Source organism: Homalodisca vitripennis, unplaced genomic scaffold (assembly GCF_021130785.1).
Source record: "Homalodisca vitripennis isolate AUS2020 unplaced genomic scaffold, UT_GWSS_2.1 ScUCBcl_3166;HRSCAF=8514, whole genome shotgun sequence".
Lineage (NCBI taxonomy): Eukaryota > Metazoa > Arthropoda > Insecta > Hemiptera > Cicadellidae > Homalodisca > Homalodisca vitripennis.
In genome coordinates, this window is record NW_025779277.1 from 37,181 (window position 1) to 52,521 (window position 15,341).

Genomic DNA, 15,341 nt, shown 5'->3' on the forward strand with positions numbered 1-15,341 from the left:
GTATGGTTTATCAGAAAGCTTTAAATTGATTAACAAAGTGTATCGTTTACTGTATGTGTCTTTCAATATCAAATTGAAACCTTATAAATAGCCAGTATTTTAGGCAAACTTTGCTTTTCAAGTATCTAATTGTTGTGACACCTGTTTTTTGAGCAACATCAAGTGTAACACTATTTTGTAGCTTTTAAAATATTTGTAAACTACTATAAGCAACATCATAATAATAAAAATTGACCACCTATATTTTATCTGTGGTGTATTTTAATATACTGAGTGTCCCAAAATTACAGGACCAAACTTCACCAAATTGTTCAGGAGGTCAAACTGAACGAAAAATGTCATATAATGTATAGTCCTATCTAGCTTCGTTTACCTTAGATCGGCCATTTTGTTTTTTTTACATACAAGTAATTTTATTTTCAATACGGGTTTATTGGTTTTGTTGAAACTTGGCATAAATATTATAAACACGAACATAAGTTATAAAAAAATATATTTTTTTAAAACCTTATGTGTATTTTCAAAATGGCGGCCATTTAAAATATTAAAACCTAAATAACTTGAAAACCAACAGTTTTTTTAATGGCCGCCATTTTGAAAATACACATAAGATTTTAAAAAAATATTTTTTTTACAACTTATGTTCATGTTTATAATATTTATGCCAAGTTTCAAAAAAATCGGTAAACCTGTACTAAAAATAAAATTAACTGTATGTAATAAAAAAAATGGCCAATCTAAGGTAAACGAAGCAAGATAGGACTATACATTATATAACATTTTTCGTTCAGTTTGACCTCCTGAACATTTTGGTGAAGTTTGGTCCTGTAATTTTGGGACACCCAGTAGATGAAGATACATTAATTTGTATTATAAACAATGTTTCAAATTAAACTTATGGTATAGCCAGTTTAAACTAAATGGTTTTGCGAACTATATTTTGTAAGGACTTAATCGTGTGTGACAGGACAATTTATTATGCAACCTCATGATTCCTCTGTAATTGAAAATATAAAACTTGATTGACAGTGTTGTTTTTAATGTAGTTAAATAAAGATGTTATTATATTCATTATAATATAAGCAAGTTTCAGATTATAACTGTTACACTTCAAACTTTACTTTGTAAGCTCCCAATATTGTGACATGAAAATGTTTCAAGCAACATCATGTGTAATTCATTGCAAATAATAATCAAAACCTTATTCATATTAAACATTATTTTTAATAATTATGAATTCCTTTTGTTTCTTTAAAGTTTATTTTATACAAAAGTTTAGCTTTTTTATTTATTGATTGAGGCAGTATGAAATCTGCCGAGCCAGCTAGTAGATCATAAAATTATATAGATGTAAACGATTTTTAATAATTAATTTGTAAGAATATAGAACAAACTGTATAGTTATGTAGTTTTGTAACCTGATTCTGGATAAAGCTATAGTATTTGGTCAAAAAACGAATCTCCAGATAAGTCTGTTTTATAAATATGGCGGTGTGTTTTTATTAGTTCAGTTAAATTCTATTACATTATTTCAATTGAACACAAAGTGGACGGAATAGAAAACATTTTACATTTGTAGAGCTATACCATGGTAAGAAATGTTTGTGTAACCTCACAGGCCCAACATATAAAAACAAACAAATGTAACAAACAGCAAGTGATAAATCTTAAGATCAAGGAAGAGATTGCTGTACAAGAAGAAAACACACATTTTCACATGAAAAAGTAAAAAACACGTTTTTAATTTTCAGTGTTACTATATTTTTTAACTGTTATTCGTCATCCTTTAAATGTTTGCCTTTTAAATTACAATTTTACATACCTTAATAATTTTATTCCTGATTAAACCTCTAGAGTTTTGATTTATTACCTAATACCTATCTTAGGGATGATTTTCATTTGTCATCAGAACTAAGAGGCAAATCTTATGTTGCCAAATATCAACGAGAATATTGAAATTTCAAGAATTGCTATTTAAGAGTGGAAACGATTATTTCCCTTATTTGGATGACTATTCGTCCTGTATTCAAGCAATAATAATAATCAAATTTATCTAACAAAAAGCCGAGTCATAAGAAGGATAAAGGAAATTTGTGGAATATCTGCAGCTCAAATTGCTGAGATATGAAACAGAATGAAAGCGAGATCTTGTGCACTTGTGCAGCAAGATTTTTACTGTGAAGGTAAAAATGAGTAAACATTATATAAAAGTAAAATATTCATCCATTCTACAGAATTTTTATATCTCTCTTTAGAAGTCAAATAAAAAACTTGGTTTCGTATGTCTCGTACGTCTTCTATTTTGTAGTGTTAATAGAGTAATTTAAAAATAAGGTTATCACAGCTCCTGTAGGGATTGCTAAACTCCTTTAGATCCCATCTTCATCTTGAGCAAGACTTGTGTTATGGCTGTGCTCTTTGTCTGTAACCGTCCTCTTTTATTCAGTAGGGTTTTAAACTTGTGGAATGTCTGAAGGGTAATTGGGCAAACTCTTTTTCCGCGACCCTGACTCCACAGCGAGGAGGTTCTGATTTACCACCTCTCTTCCCTATTCCATTGTCTTCTGTATGGTGGACTGATATCCCTAGCTCCATCTTATTTACTCTGCGATATGGTCCACACTTGCTTCAGTACTGACAGCACTCAGTAGTTGGCATGACAGACCACACGTATTTCTTCAGTCTTTTTAACAATAAGGTTGAGGTGTTTCCATCATCCAGATTGGTGTTATCAATCTGTCGCTGGAGAAGCTCCAGATTGGTGAAGCTCTTCCTTGAGCTAGTTACCCTCAGACCCGAGGGCACTGGTTCCTCTTGAGAGAAACAACGACTGTTTGCACCCTCTCTGATTACCAACAGCATGTACTCGTACAAGTTTCTTAAAATTCCTTTCCTGGTAAAATATTTTTGATTTATAAAGGAGAGGCTGGTCTCCTCTCTTAAGCCTTATTCTGCCCGTCCCTCATGGGTCACTGGCTAGTCCCCAATAAGAAAAACTCGTCCAAAAATAGTGGCCTCCAGATAATACCAATGTACTCAGATGTGCTACACAGTTTGCTAAGACGTGTTACATTGTAAATAACGTTATTTACGCTGTGTTATTTATTTCTGTATTTTTGTTTGATTTACGTGGAGAACAATGATTCAGTGTACTGAACTAGAGTAGTCCTATCTGGAAAACATTTGTTGAGTTCTTATGAAAACAATAGTATTCATCCATTGTTGGAAAACACGGTATTTAGGATTTTGTACAAAATGTATATACATGTTCCTAACTGAGAATTGTCTTGAGTCATACTTTTTGTAGTTGTATATAGACCATATTCACTGTTAGAATACCTATGGCTGGGCTTTATGTCTCAACATTTTTATCACTGGCCAAGAGTGATAAATTTACAATACTTATTCTAAGTATTAAAAATTCATACTAATATGCTTTTTACAAGTAAAGAAATATACTCTGGTAGCTTATTTTATAATACATAATATAAAAAAACAGATAAAGGATTTGATTTGTGGTTCCTAAAATATAGCCATTTCCCCGAAATTATGCAAATCCCATAAAATTGAAATGATTTATTAGCCCAATAGAACATTACAATGTTATAAGGCTCGTCAAGAAATAATAACACTAAATACTAAATAACAATTTAAAAAAATACTAACTACAACACAAGTAACATATAGCTAATACTAGGTGGTATGATATTTTCACATCTTAATTAATTATTTTCTGGTGAATTCGGACGAAAATCGTCAAAAGTATAAATTTCAGTTTGAAGCATGTATTCTTTAATAGTTTTTTTGAAAGCCTTTAATGTAGGAATCTCTCTCCATGCTAAAGGTAATTTGTTAAAAAAAATGCTGACTATTGTAAGAGAAAGATGTTTTAAAATGGGTTGTTCTGTGTATAGGAACAGGTAGAGAATAACTATTACGTGTTGGTTGTGTAGTTATGATGGGAGATAAAGGGATTGGACTGTATTCTTTTATATGTTTGAGTTAAAACTTCCATTATGTAAATACTTCTTACTGTTTAAAATTTGAAGATTAAAAAAATGTCCTCTACATGATTGATTAAATTTCAAATTTCGTAGAATTCGGATTGCTCTCTTTTGAGTTTTGAAAACCTGTTCAATAAATGGTGAACTTCCCCAGGAAACAATTCCATATCTCAACACAGATTCGAAATAGCCAAAATAAATAGTTTTTGCTGTTCTTAAGTCAGTCAAGTCTCTAATTTTACGAATAGCATAACATGCTGAATTTAGTTTCCCATTTAACTGACTGATGTGATTTTCCCATCTAAGATTGTCATCTAAAGTAACACCAAGAAATTTACAATTTTTTTGTAGAAGTAAGTTTACTTTGGTAAAAAGTTATTTCAAGTTGTTCTCTAAAGTTTCTAATAAAGTGAAAATTAAGTATGGATGTTTTGGAAAATATTTAAGGATAGTTTGTTAGCTTTAAGCCAGTTAAAAATCAAACTAATGTTATCATATAATTTTTGAGATAGTTCAGTTTTATTGTCAGATTTAATCAAACTAGTGGTGTCATCAGCAAAGAGAATTAATTTGTCACATAAATTGAACTGCTTGGGTAAGTCGTTTATAAAAATTAAAAATAATATTGGACCTAAAACTGACCCTTGGGGTACGCCTGCCTCCAAATAGCGGGCAGGAGATAGATATTTATGGACAGAACCAGCACTGTTTTGAACTATCTCTACTACCTGGCTGCGATCCCTCAGAAAGCTACTAAACCAATTGAGAGCAACTCCTCTGATGCCATAATACTCCAATTTATTTAACAAAATTTCATGGTCTACACAATCAAAAGCCTTCTGGAGGTCACAGAACAGGCCACAGGTCGACTGTCCCTGGTCCAAGGCAGTTAGCACATAATCAGTTAAACTTATGATAGCATCTGAAGTTGACAAATTAGATTGAAAACCAAAATTGATTTTTATTTATTATTGAGAATGATTTTAAAAAATTTTCAAGCCGTAATTTTACAATAGTTTCTAATAATTTTGAAAAAACTGAAAGAACTGAAATAGGTCTGTAATTTTCTGCAAGATTTGAATTATTGTTTTTAAATATTGGAGTTACTCTGGCTACCTTGAGGCATTCAGGGAAGACTCCGTGAGTCAGGGAGCTATTCACCAAAGAGCAAAGAGGTTTTGACAGGATGTGGATGTGTTCCTTCAATATCCTTGGAGGTATTCCATCCAGGCCTGGTGACTTACTTGATTTAAATTTACTTATAACTTCAATTATCTCTTTTTTCACAAACAGGGTAGAGATAAAATGAACCATTAACAAATGGATTTGGCAAAAAATTTTGTGGATCGTAATGCCTTGAATTCAGCAAGTCAAGTTGGTTTGAGATAATATGAGGTACACTTGTGAAGTGCCTGTTAAATGCTATTGCAACATCCATTGGCTCAGTAATATCTTGTCCATTAACAATTAGATTAATGTTTTTTACAGAAGCGAATGATTTAGTCTCTGAATTAATGATATTCCAGGTTGTTCTTGGAATATTTTTAGAGGATTGTATTTTATTTACTAGGGGTTCTCTTTTTGCATAAAGGACTATTTTCTTATGATGTTTAAGGTAAGTTTTATATTCTTTCCAGCTATTTTCTGTGTTTATTGACTTGGCTCTGGCAAACAGCTCCCTTGACAGGACAGCACTTGCCCTAACCACATCAGTTACCCAGGAATATGGACTTGACTTAAGTTTTGTTATTGTTTTTAATGGGAATGCTAATTCATAATATAATATCAGCTTATCAACAAACTTTGAGAAATTTGCATCAACCGATTCACCAGAAATCACATCAAACCAGTCCTCCTTTTGCAGAAAGTCATGAAACATTCTATGGACCCTGCTCAGAAAATATCCTATGTGTAATTATTTTACTATTTTCATTTTTTAGTAATAAATTATTGACATTTATTTTCAAAAATTTGAGAAAAAATTATGATCTGAAAAGCCAGAGTGAAGGTTAAGACTTGATAGCAGATTCTGAGGTATGTTACTAACAATATTATCTAAACAAGATTCAACATTTTTGGTAACTCTAGTAGGTTCATTTATAAAATATCTAAAATTATAACATTTTTAAAATATTCTTAAAAGCTAAAGACTCTGAGTTATGGTTTAATAAATTAATGTTAAAATCACCTAAGACAACTAAGTACTTTTTCTCTTTCAAAGCTAATTCAAATAACAATTGCAACTTGGAAATGAATATATGAATATCGGAGTCTGGTGTTCTGTAACAACTAACAGTTAAAATATTTTAATTTATTAGAATTAGTTGAAATTAACTCTATAGAGGAACATTCAAAAAACAAAGTCTTCACTAAATTTACAAATATCATTACGTTCAATAAATTGTATATGATTTTTTACAAGAAGACAAGAACCTCCCCGTGTCAAACTAATTCTACAATAAATTGAGGCTACAACGTAATTTTTTATCTGAAAATATTTTAAGTTTTTTGCTGACAACCAATGTTCACTTTATAGCAATTATATCTACATTTACATCATGACTCAGATACTCCAGCTGTATAACTTTATTTAGGATACTTTGAGCATTTTGGTGTAATAAGGTTAAGGTTTTTATATTATCAATATTTGTTTTTTTGTGAATTCTATATGGTTCTTACAGGTTAAAGAAGTATTGTTTTGTGAATGTGATATACAGGCTAGGTTACTGTTAATATTTTCTTGCGCTGGATGTTTTTTGGTTTATTTATGCATTTTGCAGAGTTCTCATTAGGTGTTGATGCATGGATGTTATGTAGAATAATGTCAGCTGATGGATCGTTAGTTGCCACATGAAGTGTGAGGGGTTTATTGATTAAAAAAGTGGAGTTGTTTTCCGGTGAAGGAGCTTTGCTTTTACTATATGTTTGTCCTGGTGTATGGATGTCTTTTTGTACAATTGTGGGTTTTTTCACCTTTAAAGACTGATGAATTAGTTCGGCTAAAAAATGTTTACCTGATTTGTTTAAGTGTAGTCCCAAATTTAGTATAATGTGTAAGATGTAGTGAACTCGTGTCAATAAAATTACATAATTTTACATTACTAGCAGCCTCCTCAATCTTTACATTTACTTTTCTTATACTCTCATTGAGAGCAGGCTGATCTAGTCTATGAGGGATACCGATTATTGACATGTTAGTGTTGAGAGTTATATTAGAAAATATATTAAAATTAAAATTAACTACACTAGCACTAGTGGAGTCTGTGATGTCGTTTGTCCCAGCGAGTAAGATAGCATGATCATTAAAGGTAAAACTCCTAGTCAAGTCCTGCAGGTTGTTGGCTACGTAGTTAAAAGGGGCTCCCGAACTGCTGACTACCGTTACCTTGTAACCGCTGCCTAGTTTGGCTTCGAGAATCGGTGCAAGGTCCCGGCCATGACTGTCCGCAGCAAGCAAAATTTTCCTCTTTGTTATTTTTTCCTTGGCTGGATTACTCTGCTGTGTTTTTCTAGTCGGTGTGATCTTTGTTTTGTTTTTAGATCTACTGGAGTTTAAAGGTAAAGTTCCGATCACACTACAAACTTCCTCTGGATCATCAATGCGACCCTCAAGCACTTGAAAAGAGTTTCTCAAAGGCAGTGTAAATGTTTTAAGTTTTTTTGTCTTTATCAAAGTTTTCTTTTTCATTTTTTCAGGCAAACATGTTGGAGATTGTGAGTAGGAGAAACTGCTGGTATTTTTATTTAATAATTTCATTATTTCTTCTTCTTTTTGAAGGACTAACATTTCTAGGTTATTGTTATGAATCTTGAGTTGTTTTATTTCTTCATTGGCTGCTATTAAGTCTTTATTTAAGGTGTCTACAACTAAGTTAAGAGTTTCAAGTGTTTCTCTAGTAGTTTTATTTATAAATTCACTATCTTCGTCATCATTACCTTCATCAGATTTAGTTTCCAATACTTTGGATATACCACAGATATCAGATAGATTGTTATTTTTATTATTGGTGCACATATAACAGCTCCAGTTTGATTTGGATTCTGCAATAATTTTAAATTGAGAGTAATTTATGTCTGTACATTGCAAGTGATACCACTGTAGACACTGACCAGAACATTGTATAGATGGTTTTGATTTTAATAGTTTTTTTGAACAGTTTCCACAATTATAATTATAAGACTTCTGCTTTCTTTTCATTTTTTGATTTTTTTTTTTCTTTATTATAAAATAGGCCTACGAATGAAATAAATAGTAAAATATGGAAAAATTTGTAAAAGAGTATGAAAAATATATTAATATTTCAATTAAGAGAGGATAATTTAACTAAATTGTGACATAAAAAGTATAAAGTTAAGATGTAGTTTTGAACCTGGAACCTTCAGATTCAAAGTCTGTCACACAAACCCATTGAGCCATCCAACAGACATGAAAATATAAGTCAAACTAGACAATGATAGTTTATTGTAGATGAAGGTAAATTAGGTTGTCAGAGATAAGTCAGTCACTGTCCAAAGGTCAGCTATCCTTGATAAGAAGGGTAGACCTTTCCTTATCTGTGTATAATTTAATTATGCCAGATCCAACAAAGTTATTAAAATGTTTTGGAAATTTTCACACTTATAATAAATATAGTGATAAACTTACTACCATTTATCTATAGCACTTAAAAAACTACACAATTTTTATATAAAAATTTATTTTAAAAATCACTTTGAAACCACTTAAATAGAGAACTTTGTGGAGCTAAATAACTGGTGTCCTGCCTCCATCTCAAACCCAACTCTAACTCTAAAAACATCCCTGTATTTCTGATTTACTCTTTGTAATATAGACTGGTCTATAAAGGGTTAAACTTGTAGTGCAAATATGGCTGTCTTAACTGGTGAAATGTTTTGTAGAATGTTTAGATAAAAGCTACCGGTTACAATTACCTTAAAAATACAGGAAACTATGTTGAAAAATAATTTTAAGTACAATCTTTATTGTGCAAGCAGTGTATGCTTTCAATGTTGAATGTCAAAAGCAATCTAGCCTCGCCTCCTAAAACACATAATTTCTGGTCGTTGCTATTGTTGCGACTGGAAGAAGAAACCGCCTGTCGAAGACCAGATGTCAAGAATGCAGATATTTCATTTGCTGAGAACATTCTGCTCCTTCCTGTTGTGTTCTGGGCAATGAAGAATTACTAGAAGTAAGCGATAGTGACTAAGGGTTTAAAGTGAAAAACTACCTGAAAACTGTATTGTTCTAATGTATTCTATTGACTGTCTGTTAACACTTTGAATCCCAAGCCCGAGCTCAGGCCGGGCTGTGTCGATATCGTCAATGACCCAAGCCCGAGCTCAGGCCGGGGCAGTCTATTTTTAGTTCGTGGAGACTGGTAATTCGCATTACTGACGTTTTTGGAGGTTGTGTTATGTTTAGCAAGTCATATTAGACTAATTTTATTAGTCTTTGATTATTTATAAACGGTTACAAGCAACAAAATATTATAACAGAAATTGTGTAACAAACAGCTGATACGACGCCGAGTCACCAACTACGCAGTTGTCAGCTGGTGCCGTGACGTCTGCAATGTTTACACTAGCTCTGTGTTTTACAGTGAATTATAAGTTATTTTAGCTACAGTTGTTTATAAAATTAGTATTTGGAGTGCTCAGTTATAGTTTTTATTAAGTTATTTATCTTAGATTAGTCAAGAACTACGTATTTGTCTGCTAGTGCCGTGCCGTGGCGACTGTACTCTTTGTACGTCTACTCGCTTTGTGTTTTACAGTGAATTATAAGTTATTTTAGCTACAGTTGTTTATAAAATTAGTATTTGGAGTGCTCAGTTATAGTTTTTATTATGTTATTTATCTTACATTAGTCAAGAGAACTACGTATTTGTCTGCTAGTGCCGCGTGCCGTGGCGGCTGTACTCTTTGTACATCTACTCGCTTTGTGTTTTACAGTGAAATATAAAGTTATTTTAGTTATAGTTATTTATACAATTAGGATTTTGTGTTGCTCAGTGTTTGTTCAGAGAAAAATAAACAAACCACAGGCAAATCTGGAAGAAAAGAAAACTGACTGTGTGGTTTTGCCCAGAGTGTGACACTGCCCTCTGCCTTCCTGGATGTTTCAAATTATTTCACACTAAAGCTAACTACTTGTAAATAGGACTACATTCTCTCTATTCAACTTTTTATCTGTTATTTACCTTGATTATAAATAAATATATTTGAACTACAACTTCCTGGCTTTATTTTGATGTGTAATATGTTATGGTTAGCTGAAAAGAATCATAAAGAAAAATGTATAAACAAAACTTATGCTTTATGTTCCAATTTTTTATTCTTCAGTATTTTACACACTTTTTATGGACTCAACATTTTCATTGATTTCAAAAAAATTTGATATATTTACCTTGGATATATTATACATATATTTGAACTACAACTTCTTGGCTTTATTTTGATGTGTAATATGTTATGGTTAGCAGAAAAACAGTCCAGAAAATAAATGTGCAAATAAATTTATGCGTTATGTTCCATTTTTTTTTCTTCAGTTTTTTACACACTTTTTATGGACTCAAGATTTGTATTGACTTAAAAAGATAAGTAACATTTTTGATAGTTTTATTTATATATTTGTGCTTTTTAATTTGATATATTGGTTGCTAAGAAACTATAACTTAAAATTTTTTTACAATTTAACTAAAAAACCCTTAAAAATGGCTGGGACAGCACATACAAATATTACTAAGAACCCGGGACTCAAAGTGTTAAATGTCATATATAGTTCTAATTATTACCTCTATTTCAAATTTTTATCAGTTGTACTGTAAAGTCATGTCTTATTCAAAATGTAAAAGGTTAGTATTTATCAAAAGTAAAATAACGTTTATTTATTATTCACATCAAAGCACCAGAGGCAGCAAGGACCTATGCACAAATGCATCAATATAACACAAGTCATGCATCTGATTACTGCCTGCCTCGCCATAGGCTCACAGCAACTGAAAAGAGTCCAAGCTATGCTGGCGCCAAGATGTGGAACGCATTTCCTGAAGACTTGAAAATGATGGACCGGAAACACTTCAGACAAACCCTCAAGAACTAGCTACTGGATTGACCATTTTACTCGCTAAACGAATTCTACGGAAGGAGGACTTAAGACCAACAAGACAAACTAGACCTAAACCTTTATTTGTTGACGCAATTACTAAACTTAAAGTTTATGTAAATAAAGATGATTTGACTTTGACTTTGTCTTTGTATATATGTTTAGTTACTCTTTTTAGGATAAAATAATTAAAAAGGACATGTTTATATATATTATTTAATAATATTTTGTAAATTGTTTATTAGAACTTTAAAATCTTCTCCATTTATTGGACCTTTTAATTTTCTTAGTTAATGAGACACTCTTCAATGTTATGAATAACAATTGTAATTAAAGAAGAATTACGTTAATACATTAGTTTCTATAACAACTTATGTAGGCAATGAAGTAATTTTAAAGCATTTATGCTATAACCTGGAAGGTAACTTCTGATGTACGAGGTTCTCAAGAGTTAACCGTGAACACTTAAAAATATCTACCTGATATATGCCTACTTACATTTGAAAAATGTAATAGGACTCCATAATATTATATCATAAGTGCTTTTACTAAGTAGTAGTAAGATTTCAATTTTGAAAAGGTGTGTGTGAAACCGCGGGGTAAAAGCTAGTGTATTTAATAGATTTGTAATAAAAATTTTAAAATTTATAAATATATGAAATTAAAATATAATTATAAATTTAAAAAACCATTAAGTTTTAAAATTTGTATTTTATTTATCAGATCCAAAAGGCATAACAATGAATTTTGAAATATAATACGTTTTCTCTAATTACATCACTTGGAAATATTACCTTTGAAAGGAATAATATTTGCAAAAAATATTTCTTAGGTTGTACATCCTTAACCCTTTGGGAAAGACATATGCACTGGGTTACGTAGATATGATTAGTCACTCTTCATTGTTATGTGCTGTTCTAGTTATGAAAATATTCAACAATATATTGTTGTCATGGTCTTCTGGTTCCTTTACTAAGAAAATAACACATTTCATTTTGTTTTGTTATTAGCAGAACTGAATTGGAATGTTGGAACGTTTTGTCCATTGTTTTCATTGGTCAGCTGTTAAATGTGGAGGTTAGGAGTGTTGTTTCTTTTTGTTTAGTTGTGAGATCGATCGTAATGTTGTAAAAACTGTGGAATCTTGTTGTTGCCTCGTTATTAGGCAGTAATTACAAGTGTAATTCTGATATCGGTGGATAAGTGATTAAATTGTTGAAGACAATTATTTTCCTTGCTCTTAAAACAGTTTGCCGATTTAAGGTTTGTACAAGGATGAAGAACTTGAAAAAGATGAAGGTTATTTGGATTATTTTACAACAATTGTACAGTACGTTTTGTTATTTATAAAGTAATTTTGTGTACAGTGAATAGAAAAAAATGTAATTTCCCTAGGGAAAGAGAGAAGTGCAGAGTAAATGCCCACAAAATCATATAGACCCTTATTCATATTATTTTCCTTTAATTTAGTTCTGAGCTTATTTTTTGATAGGTGCATGAACATTTTTATTTATGTAAAAAACACTGTCATAATTTGGGTAAAGCATGTTAAATTCAGCTTAAAATAACTAAAGAATAATAACATTTTTCAAACATTTAAAAAAATATATATAACATATTACAACAATCTTATTACAAATACAGCATTTATTATTTAAATTAAAATTTTGCTGTAAAGACAGTGATAGAAAAATTATTGCTTCTACTTTTATAGATTTTGTTTTAGATAGATTTAACCAAAGTCTTATCATTTTTGCTCAATTTAATTGCTGCTACCGGTCCTGCAGAGGCCTTAATAAATACTTTCTCAATAGACTAAGAATTATGACTGAAATTTGTTAAGAAAAAAAAATTAATAATGTAAACATTTGACTTTTACACCTATATTTGAACATTTTCCACAGGTACACTCTTTGTCAGAGGGTTATTTATAATTGTTATTATATTTTCAGGAACTGAATAAAAAGATAATGTTATTAAAACATCATATATTTATCTATATTATGTACATTTATTCCAGTAAAAATAAATTTAAAAAATCCAACAAACTTGTACACAGTATAACTTAGTGAACGATGCAACAGTTGAAAAATATATCAAAAAAGGTAAATCACAAACAGTACTTACACCTAAACATAACCTAGTAATTAATGATTTGTAATGTACAAACCACCTCCACCTGGTACAAGAAATCCTAAAATGGATCAAAAAATTACAGGCCTAATTCAGCTAATAGATGCGGTAACAAGTTTCTTGGCGGCGCACATGATTTTCTAGGGCTCCGTCGCCGAATAAGCTCTGCAGCAAGATCGGCTATCCCAACTTTCTCTGCAGCTTTCCAGATCACGAGGACCTGAGCAAGCCTTGGGCGACTCCCACAAACAACCGGGGCTCCGATATGGACACTTTCTGCAAGTGACAACATTTATTGAGTAAAGTAAATATCCAAGGAAAGTGTTTGAGAATTGAAATAAGCTACTTAAGGTAACAAATAGTGGTTAGGTCTATGTGAAATAGGTATGATACTCAAGAAGAAGAACAAGAAGAGGAATGAATTGATTCTGTGATGATTACAATTTGAAACAATACTGTACATATAAACTCTTTGAGAAATAGGCATTATTTTTGGATTCTGTTAATTTTATATCGATTTTATATATCAGATATCGAAGACTAAGTCACTACCTAACATTTACTATAAATTTAAAGACTGTTATAATGCCTACTTTAGTTGTATTTTGACAAAAGTAAGCTTCTAAGACCTTTATATGTATGTTTTTTTCTTATCAGATGGGAAAAATATAGGAGAAGTTATATTTAACAATTTAATAAAGTTTTGAAAAAAAAAACCTAATTTTTTTTACCCAAAACTTAAATATAATTTACATTTTATTCATCAACTAGGTTAGCATGCTAATGTAATTATTTATAACACTCTTTCTCTCAGTAATAATTGACTTTAGGTAGCATTGCATAATTTTACAACTAATCCAATACAATTAAACACCGCTATTTATTTACAGAGGAGGATGTACATTTTACTGTTTAACTGATTCAGTAAAATGTACATCCTCCTCTGTAAATTAAATAGCGGTGTTTTAATTGTATTGGATTAGTTGTAAAATTATGCAATGCTACCTAAAGTCAATTATTACTGAGAGAAAGAGTGTTATAGTTAAAACATTTAAAATTGGTGATTTGAAATGTTTTGAATTTATTATAAACTGTTCAGAGATAATATGTTTGTTTAATCAATAATAAAGTGAAGATTTTCTCTCAAGTCGAAAAGGTTAATAATTTATCTCAATTTATATTATGTATATACTTGATGAAATGTAATTTAAATTTCAATTTGTTTCAGTTTTTAATTTCATGGACAACCTTTTAATACATGTGATGATGTTCAAAAGTATTATACACATTAATAGGCCTATGAGGTTTCTACTTCTACAACAAAGGCAGTACAAATACCTATAGTTAGATATTGAAGACAATTAGGTCAATAAATGACAATCCATCAAGGGTAAAGAGGAATTGAGAGAGTAGTATAGTAAAGATTCATGAAGATGACATACCTAGGAGGTTCGTAATCATCGTTGACGGGGTCAGAAACGCAGTCTGCAAGTCGATGCTTGGCGCAATGTTTGGCTACCATCCAGACTCCACACTGCACCCCACCGGTGAGTGCCAAGAGTACGCTCTCGCAGGGTTGACTGAACCGCAACAGGAGCTGAGCAGCCACCGCCGAGTGTACACAGGAAGCTGCGCTCAGCCACCACTCGTGCAGTCGTTGCTCGGTGGTGTAAAGGCTCGAGGAGTGCCATTGTGGCTAGATCGTTCTCCCGACATTCAACAGCGGAGCGCACCTTGCCCCACTGCGTACAGCATTTCCTCACTTTCTAGTACCTAAGTGTCCAAAAATTCACATCTGCTATATATAAATAAAATACTTTTTTAAATCATAAAAATATTTAAAGAGAAATGAGATTACATGAAAAAGATTTTAATGATAAAAAATCAATCCATTAAATTTTTTTAAATGGTTTTCCATACAATAAAAACACCATATAATGACATATTTTTCAAAGTTATTTACCATTTTATGAACCCTTTGACACAGTTGTTTGGACTTCCTTACACAAGCTATAAATATATTAAATAATTAGTAAAAGCCTCAATTATTTTACGAAATTTTGGCCAGATTTTTGTAATTTTTCACTCAAATATTA

General features: G+C 31.2%; 1 protein-coding gene across 2 annotated transcripts in view; it reads right to left on the reverse strand.

Annotated features, from left to right (window-relative positions):
- LOC124372421 (U2 small nuclear ribonucleoprotein auxiliary factor 35 kDa subunit-related protein 2) overlaps positions 1–14,796 on the reverse strand; it is a 41,881-nt gene extending 27,085 nt beyond the window's left edge. For both annotated transcript variants that reach the window (XR_006923329.1, XM_046830821.1), the window contains exon 1: positions 14,688–14,796. Coding sequence is in view for 1 of the 2 variants with exons in the window: in XM_046830821.1 (XP_046686777.1) it covers positions 14,688–14,767 (80 nt within the window). In the remaining variant the exon portion in view is untranslated. The remainder of the gene's footprint in view (positions 1–14,687) is intronic.
- Between the last annotated feature and the right edge of the window lie 545 nt (positions 14,797–15,341).